Source organism: Heteronotia binoei, chromosome 1 (assembly GCF_032191835.1).
Source record: "Heteronotia binoei isolate CCM8104 ecotype False Entrance Well chromosome 1, APGP_CSIRO_Hbin_v1, whole genome shotgun sequence".
NCBI lineage: Eukaryota > Metazoa > Chordata > Lepidosauria > Squamata > Gekkonidae > Heteronotia > Heteronotia binoei.
Window position 1 is genome coordinate 244,877,787 of NC_083223.1, and position 25,604 is coordinate 244,903,390.

At 43.4% G+C, this 25,604-nt stretch overlaps 1 protein-coding gene across 4 annotated transcripts in view; it reads right to left on the reverse strand.

Moving 5' to 3' along the window:
• The window catches only part of PTK2B (protein tyrosine kinase 2 beta), a 128,510-nt gene that overhangs the window by 20,306 nt on the left and 82,600 nt on the right, over nucleotides 1-25,604 (reverse strand). For all 4 annotated transcript variants that reach the window (XM_060250415.1, XM_060250410.1, XM_060250408.1 and 1 more), the window contains exons 4-17: nucleotides 24,785-24,872; nucleotides 21,858-21,937; nucleotides 19,405-19,467; nucleotides 19,079-19,133; nucleotides 17,412-17,552; nucleotides 16,833-16,907; nucleotides 15,987-16,088; nucleotides 13,209-13,329; nucleotides 11,956-11,995; nucleotides 10,501-10,547; nucleotides 9,887-9,940; nucleotides 7,571-7,668; nucleotides 5,766-5,850; nucleotides 196-296 (exon numbers count right to left, since the gene is read on the reverse strand). In XM_060250415.1, coding sequence (XP_060106398.1) covers nucleotides 196-296; nucleotides 5,766-5,850; nucleotides 7,571-7,668; nucleotides 9,887-9,940; nucleotides 10,501-10,547; nucleotides 11,956-11,995; nucleotides 13,209-13,329; nucleotides 15,987-16,088; nucleotides 16,833-16,907; nucleotides 17,412-17,552; nucleotides 19,079-19,133; nucleotides 19,405-19,467; nucleotides 21,858-21,937; nucleotides 24,785-24,872 — 1,150 coding nt within the window. The remainder of the gene's footprint in view (nucleotides 1-195; nucleotides 297-5,765; nucleotides 5,851-7,570; nucleotides 7,669-9,886; nucleotides 9,941-10,500; nucleotides 10,548-11,955; nucleotides 11,996-13,208; nucleotides 13,330-15,986; nucleotides 16,089-16,832; nucleotides 16,908-17,411; nucleotides 17,553-19,078; nucleotides 19,134-19,404; nucleotides 19,468-21,857; nucleotides 21,938-24,784; nucleotides 24,873-25,604) is intronic.

The window sequence follows — 25,604 nt, forward strand, 5'->3', positions numbered from 1 at the left end:
AAGGCATTTAAAAGGTGTGTGGTTCCTTTAAATGTGATGACCAGAACTCCCTTTGGAATTCAGTTGTGCTTGTCACAACTTTACTTATGGCTCCACTCCCAATGTCTCCTAGCTCCACCCCCAAAGTCCCCAGATATTTCTTGAATTGGACTTGGCAACCCTACCCGTGTGCACGATGAAAGCCATGTACCTCACCTCTCCATAAGGATACAGCTCCATCACAATCCACGTTGGATCGTCTTCTGTGATCCCAATGAGCTTCACAATGTGGGGATGGTCCATCTTCTTCATCAGCACTGAGAAAACACATTTAATTTCAGAACATTACCCTTTCCAGAGCACATCTAGCCCATAAGGACTACTGCCCCATGTCCCCTGTCCCTTCTTAGGGGCATGCCTACACCGACATCTTTCCACAGCATTTCTTTAGGCTAGGCTTCATCTGATTTTAGGCTGCATCTGACTTGCTCCCTGGATTCAAGTTCTGCATTACCAGGTCTTGTTTCTGAAAAGCATTAGGGCTCTTTGATTATCACTTTTTAAAAAAAAAAATATCCGTATTTCTAACAGAATATAGGCTGTTCTGCTGTTTTAATTTCCTTCAGTCCATCTGTGTCTATCCTCTCCTCTCCATTTCTGATGGGTACAGTCCAAAAAAGCAGTCTCAATATGACTGGACTCATGACTAGGTATTCTTTTTTGTGTTGTGTACGCATTTTTTTGCATTGTTTTATCCATCTTGCTGTATGGTTATGTGTAGGATAGCATCAAGATGCACAAATGCACTGGTGCATATTGGTGTAGGAGTGCATGCGAGCAACTTGATCCTATTCTACAATTACATCAAGATTGTTTTTTTTTGCATTCTACCATTGATTCACACAAGCGCATTATTAATGCAGAAAGAAAAAAATATGCAAATGAACTAAAAGAACAGAAAAGCAAGGTAACATGCACATGTCGAGTTTCCACAGTTAATTTTAGAAATTCTCCTAGCTGGATAAGAATCAGGGGAGGAGTGAAATGCGGCACAGATCTGATTTCTGGAAAAATGAAACAGAAAAAGGAAAAACTGCACATTCCTAATTAATACTAAATGTGACAAGCCCATTCATTTGGCCCCAGAATGGCTCAGTTTGCTGTCACCGGGGCCTATTTGTGGCCTACTCAGTTGTGGCTCCTACCTCATGGAATGCACTCTCAGATGACACCTATGCCCTGTAAGAAGTTTTTACAAGGCATGTACAGTCGAATTGTTCAGGTTGGCCTTCAGAACATGTCTGGGCTTTTTTAACAGTGGTATGGTGATAGCTATATATATTTTAATCATTTAATATTTCAGTGTTTGTTATTTGTTTTTATGTTGTTTAACTTTATTGGTTTTAATGTAAGTCACCATGAGACCCTTTGGGTGAGTGACAACTTAAAACAAAATCTAATAAAGAAATAAAATGCCTTCCAAATTTTCACAGACACAAATAAAGGACATGCTGTGGTCTATGATCAAGGACAATTGCCCAAGGGCTCCCCTTTATTATAATTTTTTTTGTAAAAACAATTTTTATTATTCTACAACATATTATATCACTATTTCAATTACTTTCCTCAAATAAAAATCAATATGTTGCATCACCTTTTCCACCTCCCCATCTCCATTTTCAAGACTTCCCTGGTGTTACTTACAATATAACAAACAATAAAAGTAATTTAGCATTTTAAGACACTGTTTAAAAAGAAGGAAAAAAGGAACTTATATTTCTTTATGGTTACTACCTCATTTGATTAAAAATCCAATATAATACTAAATTAAGTCATATTATCTATCTTATTGTAATCCTTTAAGAAAGAACAAGATATATTCTCATACTCTCATTTTAACTATAATTCTTATCTCAGTAAATTAAAAATAGCTAATATTACTTTACTTTAAACAAGTTATCCATTATCAAATATCACCAAGTGTCCTTTCACTCTCCAGTGTTCTTCCACATAGTTCTGAAACTTTCGCCATTCATTATTAAATTTGTCCATATCAAGTTCCTTTAATGATCTTGTTAATTTGTCCATTTTACTCCAGTGCATAGTTTTCATAAGCCAGTCCCATTTTTCTGGAATTTTATTTTGCTTCCACAACTGCGCATACAATGTCCGTGCAGCTGAAAGCATGTACCAAAGAAATGTTCTATCTTATTTAGGAAAATTTTCTATTTGTAATTCCAGCAAAAAACTTTCTGGTGCCTTCTTCACTTTATATCCCAAAATCTTTGACATTTCTTGCTGGATCATTTGCCAATATTGTACAGCCATTTCACAAGTCCACCACATATGGTAGAAGGACCCTTCATGTTTTTTACATTTCCAACATCGATCAGACATCTGATTGTTTATTTTCAACAGGGTTTTTTTTTGTGTCAAGATATTGGATTTATATCCCGCCCTCCACTCCAAAGAGTCTCAGAGTGGCTCACAATCTCCTTTACCTTCCTCCCCCACAACAGACACCCTGTGAGTTGGTTGGGACTGGAGAGGGCTCTCACAGCAGCTGCCCTTTCAAGGACAAACCTCTGCCAGAGCTATGGCTGACCCAAGGCCATGCCAGCAGGTGCAAGTGGAGGACTGGGGAATCAAACTCGGTTCTCCCAGATAAGAGTCCGCACACTTAACCACTACACCAAACTGGATCACTGAAGTATACCTTGAGCTATTAATAACACTGGAGCAGATCCTGTCTAGCATAAATGGAGTTGTACAAGGTGAAGCGGAGCTCTCTTGTCTCCTCACTTTTACAGCAGCTTGCTTTGCCCCATTCACAATTGTGCCCTGGGGGTGTGGGAGGTCAATAGATCCCCATGAACATCATAGGGCATATAGTACAGGTTTGCATATTATTAGAAATTATCCTCCTATCTTCTGCAAGTGGAAAAGCAACACTGCAAAAGGATGTCTTTAGCGTAAAGAAAAAAAGTGGAAGACCTCCTGTTGCAGAGAAATGAATACAACATACTAGAATAGAGATTTTGTTAATGTATAACAAGGGTAGGGAACGTTGGCTCTCCAGATGTTTTTTGCCTACAACTCCCATCAGCCCCAGCCATTGGCCATGCTGGCTGGGGCTGATGGGAGTTGTAGGCAAAAAACATCTGGAGAGCCAGTGTTCCCTACCCCTGATATATAATAAGAACAATAATAAGAGGTTCAGATTAAAACAGAAAACCATTGAATTAATTGGCTTCAATTTCTTCTTTACCAATTGGGTCATTTAAGATCTTTTTCATATTGTCCGTTAGGGGTTTGACATTAATTTCCTGTAAATAGGCATCTATTTTCCCTTTATCCCCCACATGACTTTTATACAAATTTGCATAATACTTATAAAACTCTCTTTTAATTCCTTCCTGATTAACAATTTCTTTGTTGCCCAAAATAATTTTATTAACAATTTTATTTTCCCTTTTTCTTTTCATTTGCCAGGCCAAGTATTTTCCAGCTTTATTTGCACTCTCAAAAGATTTTTGTTGAAACTTTTATAGGTTCCATTTTGCTTCTTTTTTAACGTGTCTTAATTGGTCCTGTAGAATTCTAATTTCTTTTAAAATCTTATTTTTCCCCGGTCTCTTTATAAGCTCTCTCTCTTTCTTCCGAATCTCCTTCTGTATGTCTGTCATTTGTTTCTCATTAGATTTTTTGTCTTTATTATTCGTGATTAAAATACCTCTCATCACCGCTTTATAAGCATCCCACACCGTTTGGTACTGAACATCCTCATTTTCATTTACTTGAAAAAAGGCTTTAGTCTCTTTTTGCAGAGATTCTACTACCCCACCTTTCTGAGGTAAATCTTCATTTATTCGTCATCTTAAAGTCTTTTTGATAGGTTATGATCTGCTCCTATTTTCGGAAGGATCTCCATTTTTTTGTTGTAAGTCCCAAGTTTTTTGTACTCCATAACATATCAGTCCTTGAGAAAGAGTTATGTCGAGCTGAGAAGAAGGTATAGTCTCTGACTGTAGGATTTTTCTCCCTCCAAATGTCTACAAGATTTTCTTGCTTGACTAATTTAAAAAAAGATTTTGGTAGTTTACCTTCATTACCCTTCTTCCCGGATCTGTCCAAAATATTTTTAACTGTACCATTAAAGTCTCCCATTAACATGATTTGCTCATATGTCACTTGATCAAGTTGCTGCATAATATCCTTTAAAAAAGAATCTTTTGCTCCATTAGGAACATACAGTCCCAGTAGCAAAGTCTTCTTGTGGTTCATCATCACTTTCACTGCAATATATCTACCACCATCGTCCTTAAACATCAGTTTTGGTTCCAAATCCTGTTTTACATTAAAAAAACACACCTCTTTTTTTCTCCTTAGACAATGAATAAAAATCTACACCCAGTTGCTTATTCTACAAATATTTATAATCCAATCATTTGATATGACTTCTTGTAGACAAATTATGTTACATTTTTGCTTCCAAATCCAATGAAAAGTTGCCTTTCTTTTTTGTGATGAATTAAGTCTATTTACGTTCCAAGATAATCCATCATGGTTTTCTGTTTTAATCTGAACCTCTTATTATTGTTCTTATTATACATCAGGGGTAGGGAACGCTGGCTCTCCAGATGTTTTTTGCCTACAAATCCCATCAGCCCCAGCCAGCATGGCCAATGGCTGGGGCTGATGGGAGTTGTAGGCAAAAAACATCTGGAGAGCCAACGTTCCCTACCCTTGTTATACATTAACAAAATCTCTATTCTAGTATGTTGTATTCATTTCTCTGCAACAGGAGGTCTTCCACTTTTTTTCTTTACGCTAAAGACATCCTTTTGCAGTGTTGCTTTTCTACTTGCAGAAGATAGGAGGATAATTTCTAATAATATGCAAACCTGTACTATATGCCCTATGATGTTCATGGGGATCTATTGACCTCTCCCACCCCCAGGGCACAATTGTGGATGGGGCAAAGCAAGCTGCTGCAAAAGTGAGGAGACAAGAGAGCTCCGCTTCACCTTGTACAACTCCATTTATGCTAGACAGGATCTGCTCCAGTGTTATTAATAGCTCAAGGTATACTTCAGTGATCCAGTTTGGTGTAGTGGTTAAGTGTGCGGACTCTTATCTGGGAGAACCGAGTTTGATTCCCCAGTCCTCCACTTGCACCTGCTGGCATGGCCTTGGGTCAGCCATAGCTCTGGCAGAGGTTGTCCTTGAAAGGGCAGCTGCTGTGAGAGCCCTCTCCAGCCCCACCCATCTCACAGGGTGTCTGTTGTGGGGGAGGAAGGTAAAGGAGATTGTGAGCCACTCTGAGACTCTTTGGAGTGGAGAGCGGAATATAAATCCAATATCTTCTTCTTCTTCTTCTGTGAGTGTAATGTGCAATATGTCAGCCCATGCCCAGCCAAGTGTCTTACAGAGCCATCTTAAGCAGAGTTACACTGCCTTCAATGGACTTAGAGGAGTTTTAACTCCACTTAGGAGTGCTCTGTTAGTGTTTTATGTGCGTGCATGCACTGGTATGCCCAAGCACTAGAGACCAAATAGGAGCTGGGAGGATTAACTCCAAACACATCTGTAATTTTTTTGGAGGAGGGGTATGCTTACCCTTTTCCTGATCTGGACCTGGACCATAATTTTCCTACCTCTGAGATATAGGTTCCTTTAGCCACCACCAAAACATTCTATAGCATCTCACTGGGGCACTTTATTTGGGCCATCCATAGAACAAGGTACAATTGTTCCATGGCAGTTTTAGAAGGGCACCTACGTACTAGCTTCACTCATGAACTTCTCCTTGTTTTCCGCAGTGCAGTCCTTCTTGCAGGTCTTCACAGCCACGCCCATCCGGTCCCCATTCTGAAACATAAAGCAGATCCAAGGAGATGTGATCAACCAATGCTAAACAAGAGACATCACACATTTTTCTGGTCTGTGTTAAAATTCAGCCTTATTTTGGAGAATGCACAGAGATGGGGAATCCTTTGGTTCATAGTGCAGAGGCTCATTTTTAGGTGGACAGGGCCAAACCAAAGTTCCATCTAGGTCAGCACCCTACTACAAAACTAACCCACCAGATGCTTTCACAAAGCCCTTGTGGGACACAGATTTGTGGAACACCCTCAATATTCTCAATTTTTACAACTGTTCTTCAGAGGTATACTGCCTCTAAACATGGGGAATTCCTTTGGCTATCATGACTAACAGCCATTGAAATATCTTCCTGAATCTGTTCAGTCCCCTTTAGGCCAGCAGCCCTCACCATTTTTTGTGGTAGCAGCAAGTTCCAGAAGTTTATTATGTGCTTCTTCTATCAATGAAACAAACTTGAGTTCCAATGCTTGGAGAGGAGGAAAACAAACTCTATCCACTTTCTCTGTACTGTGCATCATCTACTGAAGCTGCCTCCTCCCACCTTAGTGATCTTTTTCCTGAGCAGCTAAAAGCTCCAGTCTTGTGGACTTTCCTCCTAGGTCTACAAACCATTAATCATTTGTTGGCCTCTTTTGCACCAGGAAAATGTCCCAGACACAGGACTTCCTCACTATTTACTGTTAGCATATATGAAGCATGTTTGAAGAGCTCCAAGGGGTGGCCTAATATGCAAAGGAGGGGTGTGGCCTAATATGCAAAGGAATTCTGCTTCAAAACAAGCCCTGAATAACCTTAGGGAGCAGACTGGCTGTCCCACCCACCAGCAGTCAACCACCATCTTCCCATGCCTTTTCAATCAGTGGAGTCCACTGAGGACTGCAGAGCTTCATACAGAAAAAGAATGAATGGGAGAAAGGGGAAAAGGTGTCCCAGAGTTCAGCAAAAGTCTTCCTGGTTACTTTGGCTGCAGAGTCTTCGTGCCAATGTATAAAGCTGCTTATCACATCTCATCTTTTGTGCCTCTGGCTCCATAGAAACTAGCAGTCTGAAAAATGCTCTAGAGCAGGGGTGGCCAACTTGCTTAAAGAAAGAGCCAAATAGAATAAATGTCAGATGATTGAGAGCCGGAAGACAGGAAGGGAGGGAGGGAAATAAAGTAACTTTAAATGCATTCTCCAAGCTGGCTTGGCAAGGTGATTTAAAGAGAGAAATGCCTTCTCCAAGCTAGCTGACAGGATGGTGGAGGCTTCGAGAGCCGCACAATATGTGTGAAGGAGCCACATGTGGCTTCCAAGCTGCAGTTTGGCCACCTTTGCTCTAAAGCCCCATGGTGTCTTTCACAAAACCTGCCACCTGAGGGCCAAACCAGAGGAAAGACTGAGAGTCTTCTACGTGGAGCTCCTAACTTTTTTTTTTTGTCTCATGGGTAGAGAGAAGGGTTTCAGCCCTCCACCCTAATGTGAAATGATCTTAAGGGGTACATCCTGGGGCAATTGGGTTGAACTTGCATGCAAAGATCAGTCCCTCTCCCTCTAAATAAAGGGGACAGGAAAATAGAGGGTCCAGATTTAAAAGCGATTTCCTAGCTGTTCTTCTTTGGTAGGCCTAATGGAGGAAACTTCTCCACCTCGAGCTTCAATGTTCAACTCCCACTCCCCCTTATCAGGACTGCTTAGTAACTGTAGGCCATCTGCTCCTAACTCACCTCATTAGTGTAAATACCTTCATAGACCTCTCCAAAGAAGCCTTCTCCCAGGATCCGGCCCAGAACCACATCTTCTCGAGAGATCACATACTGCATCGCTGTGCAAGAAAAGAAGTCAATGGAGCTCCTTCTCAGCCCAGAAACAGATTCTGCATTTTTACTTTGCTAGCTTCTAAAAACCCTGGAATAATTCCCTAAGTCATTGCCTATCTCCAGTTGCTGGATACTTTCTGCTGCCAATTTACAAAGAGGTGCCTTCGTGTCCCTCCCCCGAGCCCCCTCCCCATCCTCACATTCCTGTGAGGTAGGTAAGGTCAGGCTGAGACAAAGCTTAGTGGACAGGTAAGGATTTGAGCCTGGTTCTCATCATTCTGAGGCAGCACTTCAGCCACAATACCACACAAGATTTTCCAGGGGATGACTGGATTGGCCCCATACTTGAAGCAAAACCAAAAGCTGCCCCGTGAAAAGCCAGTACAAAATACCATTTTTATTATCATAGCACAGGTTCTTCTCAAAGACAACATAGGTCTAGGGCTGCCAGCTTCCAGGTGGGGCCTGGAGATCTCCCAGAATTACAATTCATCTCCCAACAATAGAAATCAGTTCCCTTGGAGCAAATTCCTGATTCAAAGGCTGGACCCCATGATATTATACCCTGCTCAGCTCCCTCCCTTCTCCAAACTCTGTCCTCCATACGCTTTACCCCCCATATTTCCAGGAATTTCCGAACCTAGGCAACCCTAGGTGGGTTCTAATCCATCTGTGCAGGCCAAACTAATGTGAATCAAATCATCCACTACTGTTTGTGTGTATGTGTGGGGTTTTTTTTTTGGGGGGGGGGAATAATTAGGAACCCCAGGAAACTGCTTTTAAGGTTGGGGAAGCACTTAAACCTTCTCTCCCACAATTTGTTTCCCTGTCTAAGAGAACTGGGCTACTGCTTTGTGCCTAGGGTTGCCAGCAGCCTAGAGAAAAAAGTGACCTTCCCCTTTATCAGAGGTTTACTGGGATGTTATTAACCTGGAGATATTTCCCTTCATGCCATGAAAAGCATCATTTGCCCATTTCCATACATTAAGTCGTTAAGTTATTGGGCAGAGCATTTTTTTTCTTATGGGTTGTTGGCAACCCTGTTTGTGCCAGTCCCAATTTTGTTGTTATTGGCTTGTTTGGAACCACTGATGGCCTCATGGGGAGGAGCCAATGAAGCAAGTTGCTTATCAAGCCACTTCCCATGTTGTACCTTTATTTTTTGTTGAATGCCAGCCCATCCACCTTTCTCCTAAATGGCATGAGCAGATACTTTTTTGGGTTTCCTTCAGGGTAATCTAGAACGGACCTTTGCTGACCTCCCCCAAGCAACTTCAAACAGGGGTGCTGTATACTCTAAACAGGCTAGGTAAAGACCACACCTAATAAAGCTGGAAATAGTGTGAGTTGCTTATGGGTAAACACCCTGAGACATCTAAGGATGAAGGGCCATTCCTAAAACAGCCCATCATTTGCTGTAGTGGTGGGAAGGGATGTCCTTGGTGCTGAGCAGTGGTCAACCAAGACCTTAGTTGCCAGAGTGGCACACTGCAGGAGGGAGACAAAACAAACACCTCTTGGCATTGTTTATAGAAATGTTTGGTATCTAAAATGCTAGTGGATGTTTTGTTAGCAGTAACTCAGCTTGAAAATTAGGGCAGTTTTTATCTGATGTTGATCAGCCATTAAAAAACTACTTTAACCCACATAAAGATAGCCTGAGTCCTTTTCAGGTATAGCTACAATTTAAAGTGCCCATTCAAAGCTGTAATTGGCTCTTGGAGCTGTATTTTCCCCCATCCAGTGAGAACTGTAGCTTTGCCTGGGTACTTTAAATCCCTCAAGAGGCAGTGGAGGAAGGGGTTCAATATCTCCACCCCAAAGCCTGAAATATCTCCTGCAGTCTTCAAAGAAGCAGCTTGAGGCTTGTAAGTAGTTTTTTTTTAAAAATGTGGATTATTTTAATTGTAGATCTCTGGCATTATGTTGCCACGCTGACATCTTCTTCTTCCCACCCCCCACCCCTGATGAAATGACTGGAAATTGAAATTGAATAATAGCACTTTAAATGAGATGCCATCGGGGTTTATAATTTCTTTTTAATGTAACTGATTTTATTGATATTAATATATGTATTTTATTTTTATGTTGCACATTGTCCAGAGCCTGGTACTGGCCAGGATGGGGAAATTCATTAAGTTTAATAAATACTACTAATAATAACATCTGTGTATATTGCTACCGTCATGGTGCAGGGTGATAGTAAAAGGGGGCTGCACTTACCTCCAGATTTGGGCCGGGATGCTTCATCTGGAATCTCAGCATAAATATCTGAATCTGGGGGAGGGGGGGGGAAAGAGCACCATTTCAGTTGCCTTCCACTAGGAACAAACCTCAAGAGCACTTTCAATATTTTGACTCATATTAAGTATCATTTATGATACTGCAGGTTACGCTGCTCCCCAGCTTTCTACTCCCAATACATACACTGGTATCCCTCATCCAGTGAGAAACAGGGCTTCATCACTATCCAAATGGCTCATGCTTGAAACTCAAGGCAATGCCAGCCAACAAGATATTCTGTTGTGTTCTCTGGAATGTTTTAATGCAACTATTTTCCCCAGAGAGCTGACCTTTCTTTTCTTTGGTCAAAAAGGGTTTGCAGGATTTAAAAAACAAAAACAAAATCTATTTGACTGGAAATGTTAATGGGACATCAGAAGGGTGTATTCAAACCACAGGCAAAAATGGTTCTGTATCCTATCACTGACTTCTCATTCTAGTTACTAAGACAGAGAAACGCTCTCTCCAGTTTGGAATTCATTTCAAATACCATCTACCTTGATTTCATTAACTAGATAGCAGAATGCAAACCTGCCCCCCTTCCCCCCGCTCACCTCCACTGATGCTCTTTGTCAGTGTGGATCTTCTCTCTTCTATGTGCCTAAGGGCAGAAAAAGAAACAGGAATAAATATATTCAAGGCAAGGCAGTTGGCTCCCTTCCTAGAGCGTCGGGACCTAGCAACAGTGATCCATGCAACGGTCACCTCAAGATTGGATTACTGTAATGCCCTCTACATGGGGCTGCCTCTGTGCTGAACCCGGAAGCTGCAGCTGGTGCAGAACGCGGCAGCTAGGCTGTTATTAGGGCTCCTGAAATGGGAGCACATACAGCTGGGGCTGCACGGACTGCACTGGCTGCCAGTTATATACCGGGTTCGTTACAAAGTGCTGGTTATCACCTTTAAAGCCCTATATGGTCGAGGACCTGCCTACCTGAAGGACCGTCTCTCCCCATATGAACCCCAGAGAGCACTGAGGTCAGCTGGGAAGAACCAGCTGACTATCCCCAGGCCGAAGGAGGCAAAATTAAAGAACATCCGTACACGAGCCTTCTCCATTGCAGCTCCACACCTATGGAACCAGCTCCCAGAGGAAGTGCGGGCCCTGCGGAGCCTCGAACAATTCCACAAGGCCTGCAAGACCTTCCTTTTGGGGATAGCCTTTACCTGACTGAACAACTGATGATTCACCTTAAGTGATTCCGCCATAGTATTTACACCTAATAGAGTAGCACTAGGAATGTTAATTTTAGTTGGAATGTTTTAAAGTGAATGTGATTTTAAAACCTGTTGTATAATTTATTATATGGATCGATGTTGTTAGCCACCCTGAGCCTGCTTCGGCGGGGAGGGCGGGATATAAATAAAATATTATTATTATTATTATTATTATTATTATTATTATTATTATTATTATTATTATTATATGGATTTGCCCATCTCCTCCACTAGTCCATAATTTCCAACCACTGCAAAAAAAAGAGAAAGGCTGATGACTCCTCTTCTGTTCAGACTGGTGCAAAACAAGGGAGCCTTTCTCCATTTTTTCCAGGTGTGTGTATTTCTCAAGAGGTTTTCCTCACAGAAGAATGCTGAAGCAGACAGTCTGGGCAAGTCTGGACTATGTAAGAACTGCCTTCTGGAGGAGACCAAAAATTAGCCCAGGACCCTGTTTCCACTGGTGGTCAGCCAGATGCCTCCAGGAAGTTCAAAAAAGACTTTGAAGTAACAGCAATCCCCTCTGGTTTGCCACCAGCACCTAGAGGTTCCACTTGGTTACTATAGCTTAGAGTACTTGAGATGCCAGGTTTGTCTTCCACGGTGAGTGATGTTCATTTTTCTACTAATAATATTTCCAGGGACTCAAAGCACTAGTTCTTAGCTGAGTTCATCTGGGAAAGTGATCTGGTGGCTAGGGGAAGGATTGTCTTCCTACTTTCCCACCCACAGACTCTTCTCTGGCCATGTGCAAACACTGAATGGATTTGAGCTATACCCATTTGACTTACTGTATGGGGACTTGGGGCAGGCTGATCCTCTTGTCATTCTCTGTGGAGGGAGAAGAAAAAGCATGTCAGGAGTGGATTTAAAAGTCACTTTCATTCTCAGGAGGCTTCTGCAGTTGCAGCAACTTCAGTTTCATTTGGTTGCTGACAGGATCTCCTGCCTATAGCCTGGTTAACTTTCACCCCCCTCTCCCCGCTTCTTGGGCTGAACAGCAGATGCACACACATGCAAGGATGACAGAGAGAAGGAGCCCCCCTCCCCTAGTCAACCATTGCTACAAATGAACCATTAACCATAACAATTGCTGTCCTCAGGGGTAATTTTGTAGAAAAATAGGTGTTGGAGCTCATTAGCATAACTCATTAGCATATGCTGTCCCGCCCCCGCACCCCCAGCCAAATGCAACCTGACACAAAAAAAGCCCTTGGTGAGTGAGGCCTGCTTGGGCAGGCCAGCCCAAGCAAACCTCGCTCACCTGGGGCTCTCCTAGGCAGCCCCCCTCCCACAGTCAAAAGGCCAGCAAGCCACCCGTCATCCAAAATCACATAAGAAGTGGAGAAAGGGTGGTGCGGGCTTCTCCAGGGGTTAATGAGGGCTGCTGGGGGTGTGGCAAAGCCCCTGGTGGCTGGCTGGCTGGCTGCTCTCCTAATCCAGGGATTGTTATGCAGCTGCACCTACTATTCAATGGACAAGGTAGGTGAGGAGAAGGAGGGGGGCTGTCAGAAAGGTTCAGGAGCTGTGCTCCTGTGAGCTCCTGCTGAATTCAAGGCCTGGCTGTCCTAGACAGTTGCCCATAATTACCTCTAACTCAAATGTAACTTCACAGGAATTCAAAATTTAGGCCAGATTTAAAATGTTTGAATTTAATTATTTCTCCCTCTAATCTTCATTTTAAAAGTTAACACAGGGAAGTCTTTGCTATTCCTTAAACCGTATCCACTGGTTTTTTGGGGAATGGTGTTCCCTATTGTCAAAATTTGATTCTTGACAACCTGTTTTTCTAAAAACCCTAAACCCAGTGACATCCATTAACTAGATCTGTTATATATATTGGTCTATAGCATATAAACATGCAGTTCGGCATGCAGGCTGGAAACAGAAGAAACGCTCAAGAATTTCCATCCCAAATTTGTTCTTCCTGGCTGGCACTCAGAAGCTTCTCCCTCCCTTCTTCGTGTCTGTTGTATTTTTTTCAGCCTAGTTAGCTTCTTTGGGGGGGGGGGTGGGATATAAAGAAACGCTGAAGGCTGCTGACCTCTGTTGGGGCGGATGATGAGGGAGCTGTCCTCCAAGCCTCCCTGCAACCTGCAGTAGCCATCTATCAAGTCGGCCATGTTCTCTGCCTCGGCAAGGGAGTATGTCTTGATTGTCAGGGACTGCCAGACAGCAAAAGGAAGGAATGCGTGATTTTTCAGAATGAAGCAAGCACATGGATTAAATTCCCAAGATTAGGTCTGTTCACACTGCCCCTGTTGACCATAGGGAGCATACCAGGCATGTATTGTGCCCCCCCCCGCCACAGTTTAAACTGGTGCTTCCCAGTTTGGTGTAGTGAGCCAGTTTGGTGTAGTGGTTAAGTGCGCGGACTCTTATCTGGGAGAACCGGGCTTGATTCCCCACTCCTCCGCTTGCAGCTGCTGGAATGGCCTTGGGTCAGCCATAGCTATTACAGGAGTTGTCCTTGAAAGGGCAGCTGCTGTGAGAGCCCTATCAGCCCCACCCACCTCACAGGGTGTCTTTGTGAGGGGAGAAGATATAGGAGGTTGTAAGCCGCTCTGAGTCTCTGATTCAGAGAGAAGGGCGAGGTATAAATCTGCAATTCTTCTTCTTCTTCCCCCAACACTCCATTCTGTGGCCATGGCCTGGAGGCCAAGGCTAGAAAAACATAACCCAAAGTGAACATACTGCTTATCCTATGAGTGAAAATTTAAGAAATCTCAGACACTTGCAGAAAACCTAAAGGCCCAGATACTCTATTGCAGGGGTGTCAAACATGTGGCCTGGGGGTCAAATCAGGTCCCCAGAGGTCTCCTATCAGGCCCCCAAGCAACTGGTTGTCGTCAACTTCCTTCTCCTTCTTTCTTCCTTCCTTCTGCATAACAGCTTGCTTTGTAAGGCTTGCTCAATCACACAGAAACTACAGAGCAAAACCTCTATTTTCTTAGTTGGCTGAGTCTCCTTCCTTGGGGAGGAAGGGGGAAAGGCAGAGCTTGTTTTTCCAGGCTCTCTCAGTCACACAGCAGAGCTATAGAGCCAAGTCTCTCTTTCTTCTGTCGACTGAGGCTCCTCCTCCCCAGTTCCCTGAGGAAGGAAGGAGAGAGCCACAACTTTCTTTGCCCCATTCCCTGGTTCCTATGGAAGAAATACAAACAAAGCAATCTTAAATAGGTATACACATGGCCTGGCCTGACATGGCCTGACCCAAACTGACATGGCCTGGCCCAACAAGGTCTCATTTATGTCCAATTTGGCCCTCATAACAAATAAGTTTGACAACCCTGCTCTATTGTTCTAGCTGACCTGAGCCTGTCGGGGGGGGGGGGCAGGATATAAATCTGATAAATTAAAACGGTGGTCATCTGAAGACGAACAAGATCCATATCTTACAGGTTAATTTGCAGATGATTAAATTTGTTAAATTATTCAGCATATGTAGTTTGTTGACATAAAGTCGACAAGTTCATTATAGATTTAAGCATCCTACGTTAACTTTCCTTTATTGTTTTTAAAAACACACACACACTTCTAGCGCTTGTGACCTCAGAGAAAAGCTTGAAAATATCTCTGTGCCTTTCTCTTCCATTCCACTCTGTTGAAAAAGGAACAATAATGTCCACGATAATTAAATTAAAGTTGCACATTTTATTCCAGATGAAGACTAAATGAACATTCCTCTGCTCTTCTGGAGATGTCCACAGCAACTGATAATTTTTTTTGGCAGGGACAGTTCCAGGTGGCACCTGCCATGGTCAAACATGTGGCCTGGGGGTCACAAATAGCCACAGTCAAGTACTAAGTAAGCTGCACTGGTTGCTGATTTTACTTATAGACCTAATTCAAAGCAGTTGTGCTTATCTTTAAAGCACTAAACCACTCAGAACCAGAGTACTTGATGGACTGCCTCCATGCTTGGGGGGTTGCTTATGAGCTGAGGTCATCTGCTGGTGCTTGGCTCTGCCTGCCTACAATGAGAGAACTGAGGAGCGGGGCCTTTTCAGTGGTGGCACCCAGATTTTGCAATTCCCTCTTCAGATGTTGTTTAATACTTTCTCATCCTGGATGATATTTGCAGACAGGTTTCCAGCCCTTGTGCCTTCAGAATAAAGTCTTGAAATCCCTGCATGATTTTCTCTTCCCTGATTATTTTCAATCTGTTCTAAAGGCTTTTATTTGTTCTGACATAGAGCTGATCTTATGATTTTACTAACAGCAGTTTTATCTTTTGGTTGCTGTTTTAATGGGCTTTTTAAGAAGCTGTCACTGCTGCACTGTTATTAATTTTTTTATTGTTGTAACCTCTTATAAGTCCTTACAACTGTCAGTTACTTTGAATGGTTATTTATAACTGAAAGCCAGGATTTCACTAATAACAATGAGGGCTGCAACCTTTCACTGATTTGTTTTATGAGTACATTAATGAAATTTTTATCTGATCAGCCATCAAGGTAAATTTTAAAATGCTAAGGCTTCTGGTAAGGCTTTGAGTTAAAAGCATATATGAGGAAAAGAAAATATGAAGGATGATTTCTGTAGCTCTTCTACTAGAGAACTTACAGTTAGAGCTGCTCAGATTTCAATCTGGGGCCTTTTGCATGCAAAACACGAATTCTGCTAATGAACTACATCCATTTCTTTAATTAACCAGTTTGTTAATTGGTTAAGAAGTGGGTGATGAATCAACTCCCCCCCCCACCAACTGACTATTGTAGGGGAGGGGGAACCTTACCCCTTCCTGTGATTGCTAGGTTTGTATCATACCTTTCCAAATAAGGAATAAGAAGCACCAGACCATATGTCTGACTTTCCATCTTACCTGGGGGTTCCCAGTAAGTACAAGCTGCAGCAGGGCTCTGCCTTCCTCCACAGGTGAACACTTTATAGATTTGATCTGTTTGAACTCAGCCAGACAGGTGGGCTGCAAAGGATCAACAGTGATGAATAAAATTTCATGTAGTGATCAACTTGCTGTTTTCTACAGGACTTTGGGGATACTCTCTAGATCTGTGCATGACGCCCTGATTGAGATCTCCTAATTTTTGAAAGTCTGGCATTTAATTGTTTATTGAAAATAATTAGCTGCCTGTCTTCTAATGTAGCTCAAACATAAACCCAAAATTTAAATTTAAGCTCTCCTGTCCCTTGGCAAAGCTCTTGCAATTAATCTACCCACCACTTTTCAATCCTGCCATTCCTCCAGAGAGCTCAAGGTAATACCCATAGCTATCCTGTCCCAACTTTATCCACACAAGATGGACAAACTCAAAGCTATGCAAAGAGTGTCATGGCTGAGTGGGGATTTCACCCCAGGTTTCCCCAGTCCTAGACCAACTGCTACCACACATCCCCCTCATTTTGCTTCAACCCATAAACTCAACTGCTCTTGAAACAGGCAAAAACTGTATATGGTATGCATTACCTTGCTTTTACTGCATCGTCTTCTATTCCTATTCTGTTTTTTCCCCATTAACTTATTATGTTTGATACTTTTCTGTATTACTTCTAATTCTTCTAATCCTATTCCTATCACATTGCTGATTAGATCTCTGAGGCTATATGACTGCATTGTTCTACACTGTGTCATCTGTCGTGAGACTCAGTGAGAAAGGCAGACTATAAATAAATAAATTATGTTCTTTAGGAATGTATCTGAACAGCTTACCTTGGCTTCCTTACTAGTCAACTGACGAATGCCCTTGGGCCCAATCACCAGGTCTACTGTAATGTTCCATCCTTGCTGCACAGGGAAGAGAAAGAAAGCCATCAGAGAGGCAGACAGCAGGCCGAGGGCAGTGATCCACAACATGGTGTCCATGGGTTTTTCCTAGTGCCTACTTGCTTCTTTTGCAAAGCATCTCTTCCCCCAAGCAAACTGCCACTGCTGGCTTTTCTGCATCTCACTGGAGCAGGAGGTGCTTCGGAAAAGTCCAGGAGGCATCAACTTTGTGTCTGCAGGGGCTGCCCGTACCCATCATAGCAGGCTTAGTTTGCAACCTCCCAACATTTTCTGATTGGCCATTCCACCTCGTGGCAGCCATTTTATGTTGGCATCCACAAGATCAGGGATGCCTGGCTGAGGATGTTGCCCAGTAATGGATTATGACACCCAGAAGAGGTGACAGTCTTTGAGCCTCGTAGCAGTTTATGAGATCTAAACCTGCGCCTTGAATCATGCCTGGAAGGCTAGAAGAGCCAGTACAGACCTGCCGTGCTCGAAACAACTAGGCTGCTAGATACTAACAATTAGCTCGCAGCGGTAGGTTTCCTGGTCAATGTTGGCAAAAGTGGAAAGTGTCCCAAGGAACTTCATAATGCACTCTTCCTCACGCAGAAGGGCATATTGCTGGAAAGTCTGCTGAATCATCTTGCGGAATTGCTTGGGCTGTGCAAGGACAACAGAGAGGGTAAAAAAATATAGTCAGTTAGTAACCCCTGCTTAATGTGAGTGGTCTGGGGCTCCTTCTAGGCTGCAGAGTCTTGTGAGCAAAAATTCTACTCTGTGAGCTACAGGCATTAAAGTTGTGAGCTATTGCATAAATTAGCTTGCTCTGGGGCCATCTTCCTGAGCTAAGACAAAAATGTGTGAGATGGAGGCTAAAAAACTGTGAGCTAGCTCACACTAACTCAGCTTAGAGGGAAGACTGGTTTGAAGACACCCTCCTTCCCCCCCAAAGTTGTCTGTGTAATTTCAGCACAACTGGGAAAGCATGAACGAAGCAGGTACAACACAGGTTCTACTTGGATGTGGTTGTTAATTCCACTGGGAAATTCCTGGAGGTCTGGGGATGGGAGGGACCTCAGCAGAGTAGAATGCCATAGAGGCCACTCTCCAAAGCAGCCATTTTCTTCAGAGAAACCAATACCTGTAGCCTGGAGATCAGTTGCAATGACAGAAGTTATGATCTCGCCTATACTGAAATTTTGAGTAGCACCATGAAATGTATTTTAATTGTTTTTAAACTGAAACCTTAAATTGCGTTTTTTTAAATTGACTGTTAGCTGCCCTGAATCCACTTGCAGAGAGGGCGGGATAGAAAACTAAATATATAAGATCTGTAGGATCCTGTTGGAGGCCGGGAACCCCACCCATGGGAGACTCTTCTTCACCCTCCACTTTTCAAAGAGAAGCCAGATTGGCACAGCACTAAAAGGCCAGTGCAGCAAAAGAAATGTATGCTTGTCAGTTGATTTCAGTTGTGGGCAATGAAAGGGCACCATTATTGCACCAAATTAATTTTGACTGTTTTAACTACAGAATGTGTCATTTTATAATATGTATTGATTTTAATTGTTTGTTGTGATTTTATACTGTGAGCTGCCCTGAGCCTGCTTCGGCGGGGAGGGTGGGATATAAATCAAATAAATAAAATAAATTGGTACTGAGCATGGCCTGTGGCATTTGATCATGCCCAGGGGCATTCAAAATGTATTTCTTTCTCTAAGCTGGCCCTGGTGTGTCAATCATAAACCAAGTTCCTTCAGAGTCAGGCAATGTTCAGAGCAGACTGGCTGTCAGTTGTGGCCATGCTGAAACAGTCTGGGTCAGTATCACAACTAGTTTAGTATCCTATTTCTCACAGAGGCCAATCAAATGCATGCAGGAAGTCTACAAACAGGCTACAGAAGCCAAGGCCTCCCTACATTGCTTTCCCCACCTCACACCTACAGCATATATTCAGATATAAGCTGCCTCTGATCTTGAGGGAGATCATGAGTGACAGCCATCCATAAATTTATTCCCTATCAATTTGTTTAATCCCTTGTTAAAAGTACTCTAAATACCACCAAAAGTCAAACACTACCCAGAGTCCTAGGAACACCATAGACCAGGGGCTTTCCAAAAGGCTAACTGCCTCCATATTTTTTCCCTAAATGTTATATACACAGCAGTGCAAAGAAATCCCTCACCTTCAAGTTCTCCTGCATCTGTCTTGGGAAGAAGAGGTCTAGCCCCACTTCCTTCCTGAAAGAGAAAGCAGACTCAGTGAGGTTCAAAAATATGCCTCCCTTAGCCCTGCTACCTGAGATTCTTTTAAAAAGAGAGAACTATGTTTGCTGCCCTGGACTCTTTAGAAGATGGGTGGGATAATAGGATTCATTCACACATCCTAGAAGTCACTGCATGTCATACCCATCCAGGTTACAGAAGTCTCTCTCTCACACTCCCCTCCCAAGATATGATAAAAGAAGAAAAGAAATGAAATAGCAAAGAAATATAAGAATATTCTACGTACTCTAAGAATTCAAAGTTAGACTTCTTGTCTAGGGCGTTGTGTGGCATGTCCTTGTAGAACCTCCTACAAAAAACATATACATGCTGCTGTAAAACTGGTGCCTTTGAATAGTTTTCTCACTACAGGTTTAGCCCACAGGGACACACTGTGGGATGCAGAGACTAGGACAAAAATATTTCAGTTTGGGGGCAAACAGAAAGGAGAAGCAATGGGACAGAGTAGTAGTGACTTGGCTGAAAGAGAACCAAATGTTTAAAATCAAATAAATACATTAATAAACTTGGGATGCACAATGTCTCTTTTTCTCCCTGGCCATCCCCTTGTGGCTCTGTTTTGTATAAAAAGGTAAAGGTAATCCCCTGTTCAAGCACCAGTCGTTTCCAACCCTGGGGTGACGTTGCTTTCACGGCAGACTTTTTATGGGGTGGTTTGCCATTGCCTTCCCTAGTGTTCTCTCCTCAAAAGAGAACCAGGCAATGCTGCTCCTGGAAAGCTTCATGCTTAAAGTGAGAGAATATACAAAGCACAGCCGAGGCAGGGCAGGGATGGATGAAGTTCTGCAGGAATAAACCCTGAGAGGCATATGCTAATCAAGGCCCTCTTTAAATGTAATGCCTTCTCCTGCAACCACTTTGCAATCTGTCGCCTTAAATACAAAACTCCAAGTTAAATGTCACTTTACGAATGGTGTATTTTTTTTAAAAAAAATATATCTTTCCTTTTGGAAACTGCAGGAGCCAACTGATTCAGATTAGGGTTGCCAATCCCCAAGAGGCCTAACTATGTAAACCAAAGGTTCCTGTGACCAGTGTTCCCTCTAAGCTGTGGAGTCTTGTGAGCAAAAATTCTGCTTTGTGAGCTACTGGAATAAAATTGTGAGCTACTGCATAAATTACTTTGCTCTGGGGTCATTTTTCCTGAGCTAAGACAAAAATGCGTGAGCTGGAGGCTAAAAAACTGTGAGCTAGCTCACACTAACTCAGCCTAGAGGGAACACTGGCTGTGACCCAAATTACTATAAAAATATACACACATTTATTACAAATAAGACAGGTAAATGTTACAAAATTCAATCATAGAAACTCAGTTCATAGTAATCAGGTACAATTCAAGTCAAAACAGTATGTGCAGTAATGGTTCCAATTTCATCAATCCCATGAAGATATATGAAACAGGAAAGCCAGTATTCCATCTCCTGTTTCAGAGATCTCCTCAGGCAAGGGATTATCAAACAGTTTCCCAATGAAAATGAAAATACAATTTTAATGCATAAGCTTATGAAGGACAAAAGTCTCCACACTTTCTTTTCCCACTGGTTAGCGCTCAGATGGCTCAAGAAAGTGCCCCATCCTTCATTATGTCCAAATAGAGGGAAGACATTTAAAAGGAATGTGATTGCCAGAACTCCCTTTAGAGTTCAATGGTGCTTGTCACACCCTTGTTCTTGGCTCCACCTCCAAATTCCCTAGATATTTCCTGAGTCAGACCTGGCAACCCTAATTCAGATGCTCATGAACATATAACACTGTGTTACAGTGAGTTAACCAGTGGTCTATCAAGGTAAGTATTATCTGCTTTGACTGGCAGCAGCTCTCCAGGATATCTCAGGCAGAGATCATTCTCATCACCAGATGCCTTTTCAGCTGGATCTGCCAAGGATTTGACCTTGGGACCTTCTGTGGACAAAGCAGGGGCTTTACCACTGAGCCAGGGCCCCACCTAGTGCAGCCACTTTCCTCTGTTCTCTATGGAATGCCCATTCAGATCTCTGTCCAAATGCAGAGCATATATTTTGTTTTAAATGGAATTCAGAGACCTGCTCCCATTTGTAATCCCATCCCATCCCTCACCAGTCTGCTCAAGAGTTTGAACACTCAGCCACAGATCAGACCATCAATAGAAAGTAAATCAGATAAAAATCAAATAGGAAGTGGGCTGAGGTTCATTAGCTGCAGTAGGAGATCTAAAACTGCCCCACTGGAAGCCTAGCCTGCCAGATAATGGCAGCATTGCAACTTATTTAAGACACATTCCAGACTCAAATATTTGTGCTCCTCCAGACCGGATTGGTTTGTGGCTCCTCACTGCCAATTTATGGCGACTCCATAAGGTTTTCAAGGCAAGAAATGAACACAGCTGGTTTGTCATTGGCTGCCTAAGCGTACCAACCCTGGACTTCCTTGGTGGTCTAAAAACTAACCAGGGCCAACTCTACTTAGCTTCCAAGGTCTGATGAGATCAGGCTAGTCTGGGCCATTCAAGTCAGGGCTCCCTTAATAGCTCTTGGTTTGACGCAGTCCTGGCTTCAAGTCCATATTGCATTTTGCCAGTCTTTCTGTTCCAGTTTTGGTTTTGTGCCTTTGCTTCAGTGGGAGTTTACTATGCAAAAACCCGCACATTTGCTTTCCTATGTCTTTGTGCAGGACACAACCAGGCACGCAGCAAGTACATACCTGAGCTCTAGGCAGCCTAGCTGAAGGGCCATCCCCTCACTTACTTTGCTAGCATAACGCTGCATGTACTCGCTCCGGAGCTGAAAGGTCAAAAACAAAGAGGAAAATATTTTAAAAATTAAAGAGACAGAACTCTTTCTGGTATTCACTTCCTCTGCTATGACAAGGAGAAGAGAGAGGTTAGTTAGGAAGAGGGGCAAGGAAAAGATCCACCCCGAATTCCCCATTATCTAATGTGTTCATAGCCATCCTCAGCCATTTTGTGTCCTTCTGTGTTTGTAGTCACAGGGACTAGAACCTTGCTCTCATTTTTTTTAAATTCAAGTTGCTGGAGGCTTTCTGGGTTGCAAGCCTTGTGACCAGATTCTGGCCTCCTGTGCAAAACTGTTGATGCTTCAGTTGGGAGTGCAGGGCAAGTAAAATTTTTGATTAAATGGGCAAATAGTCTTCACTGAACACACACAGGATAGAGAGAAGCAATGTCCCCTCTAAGCTACAGAGTCTTGTGAGCAAAGATTCTACTTTGTGAGCTACTGGCATTAAAGTTGTGAGCTACTACATAAAAGATTGTGCTCTGTGGTCAATTTTCCTGAGCTAAAACAAAAATGTGTGAGCTGGAGGCTAAAAATGTGTGAGCTATCTACGCTAACTCAGCTTGGAGGGAACACTGGAGAGAAGGAAGTTGTGTGTGGGGGTGGTGGTCTAAGCAATTCTATTTCACTTTTTGCTCTGTCAGCTTCACCCAGCACATGACCTGTGCCCTTTGGCATAGCACACAGACAACTGCAAAAATTCTGAGCAGCCGAGTTCTCTTTGGGGGGCAGAGAGAAGGGAAGTAGGAACCCAATCTCCACAACCAAAGTTGTGGAGAGGGGCACTAGAAAGGTTTGGAAATGTCAGTGCCCCATATGAGACTCCAGCTGTCATACTGGCTCAGAATCCAATTTCTAAGCATATTTGGAACTGAGACACAAAGAAAGGCTTAGGACAAAAATGAGACCTTATGTGGGTTACCAAGTCCGTTGGTCATGTATCTGTGGGACAAAGAAGGCAGTCTAATATTTTTTACCGGCAATACAAAAAACAAACACTGTGATATACTGGCTAACTACGTTTAGTAAACCTTTTAAAGAGTCATAATCTTTTTGTACACTATAATATTACAAGAAAGGTCCATCCAATGAGCACCCGGATATAGGCTCATGTCATCAAAAAACTTCCTAGTTTTTCAAAAAGGTTTTACTAAACGTAGTTAGCCAGTAGATCACAATGGCCGTTTTCGCACTCACGTTTTACTGGCGCCACGACCCTCCTGACGCCGGCGAATCTGCATGGATTTCACACCAGAAGCGCCGGCTACTTCCGTCGCTAAGCCAGCGCAAACGCAAATCGCAAAGGCCGTTTTCGCACTCACGTTTTACTGGCGCCACGACCATCCTGACGCCGGCGAATCTGCATGGCTTTCGCACCAGAAGCTCCGGCGCTCCCAGAAGCGCCGGCTACTTCCGTCGCTAAGCCAGCGCAAACGGAAATCGCAAAGATGCAGGAAAACGTTTGCGCTGGCTTAGCGACGGAAAGCGCCGGCGCTTCTGGGAGCGCCGGCGCTTCTGTTGCGAAATCCATGCAGATTCGCCGGCGTCAGGAGGGTCGTGGCGCCAGTAAAACGTGAGTGCGAAAACACCCAAAGTTGCAGGAAAACGTTTGCGCTGGCGACGGAAGTAGCCGGCGCTTCTGGGTGCGCCGGCGCTTCTGGTGCGAAATCCATGCAGATTCGCCGGCGTCAGGAGGGTCGTGGCGCCAGTAAAACGTGAGTGCGAAAACACCCAATGTTAGTTTTTTGTATTGCCTGTAATATGAACTGTGATCCCAGGTTGTTGGTTTTTCTGCTAATATTTTTTACAGCATAAAGGGGGGGCATGAGTGTGGGCAGCTGAACATTCCTCTTCCCTATTTTTCTCTCTTCATTAGCACCAGACTAGGACTAGAACAAACTCAGTTCAAATATGCACTGTGTCATGGAATGTCACTGGGTGACCTTGGGACAGCCATTCTATTTCTCAGTCTAAACTGCCACTAGGGTTGCCAGCTCTGGGTTAGGAAAGTTTGGAGGTTTGAGAATGGAGTCTGGAGAGGTGCAGTTTGGGGAAGGGAGGGACTTCAGCAGGGTATAATGCCATAGAGTCGACCCTCCAAAGCAGCCATTTTGTCTAGGGGAGTTGAGCTCTGTCATCTGGGGATCAGTTGTAATTCCATGAGATCTCCAGGTCCCACCTGAAGGATGGCAGCCCTGTCTGCCACACAGGTTTACTGTGAGAATAAAATGCGGGGAGGGAATAACTATATGAGCTCTTTGGAAGCAGGATGATATTTAATGGAAAGAATGGTGGGCTGGATCCTGCCAGTTTTCTCACTGATGAAAGAGGGAGGTGGAGCCCCTTTCAAATATAGAGGAGGATAAACCAGGAACTGTGGGAAGCGAGTGGGGGGGGGGGGCAGAGGGAATCAGGCAAGTTCAAATAGAGACACTGATTTGACCCAACCCTGTATCTATACATAAGAAATAACAGACATTCACAAGATTATTTTTATGTTAAACATCCAGTCTGGCCTTTTCTCAAAAGCCCTCATTGCATGTTGTCATGGTTACAAAGCAAAAACAAAGCAAGAAGTATTTTCCAAGTCTGGAAGTAGCTGGAAGAGTTGCAGTGTCATTACAGTGGGTGTAGCAATTGGATAAGACCCAAAGGGCACAACTCAACGCAACACCACTGAAATGAACAGGAGCTGCTGTGCATGCAGAAGAACAGCTGACTCCTAACTGTGCATGAAAGAGGGCAAAGACCTAGAGAAGTCAATGGGGCTCCATCCGGATGGGATGGATCTGAAGGCAGTGGAGGGAAGTGGCTATGAACACAAGGGCCCCAAACCTGCTGGTAGAAGTACAGAAGTGTTGTCCGGTCCTCTTGGAAGCGCTCCATGTAGTCTTCAGGGAGGTAGCGAATCTGGAGGTCATACCTGAGAGAACACAAAATATTATTTAGGTAAGTTCCAGGACTTTTTTTGAGCAAGAACGCATAGGAACGCACTTTCGGCAGGCTTGGCATCAGGGGTGTGTGGCCTAATATGCAAATGAGTTCTTGCTGAGCTTTTCCTACAAAAAAGCCCTGTGTGGGACAATGGTGACATCAGAGGTGTGGCTAGGGTTGCCAATCCCCAGGTGGGGGCAGGGGATCCTCTGGTTTGGAGGCCCTCCCCCTGCTTCAGGGTCATCAAAAAGCGGGGCAGGGGGAGAGAGAAATGTCTGCTGGAATAAATGTCCATTATTTCCTATGGAGACCAATTCCCATGGGGTATAATGAATTGATCTGCAGGTATCTGAGGCTCTGGGGGCCCCTGTTTTTTGAGGTAGAGGCACCACATTTTCAGCAAAGCATACAGTGCCTCTTCCCAAAATACCCTCCAAGTTTCAAAAAGATTGGACCAGGGGGTCTAATTCTATGAGCCCCCAAATAAGGTGCCCATATTCTTCATTATTTCAAATGGACAGAAGGCATTTAAAAGGTGTAAGGTACCTTTAAATGTGATGGCCAGAACTCCCTTTGGACTTCAATTATGCTTGTAACAACCTTGCTGCTGGTTTCACCCCCAAATTCTCTAGGCTCCACCCTAAAGTCTCCTAGCTTCACCCCCAAATTCTCCTGGCTCCACCCCCAAAGTCCCCAGATATTTCTTGAATTGGACTTGGCA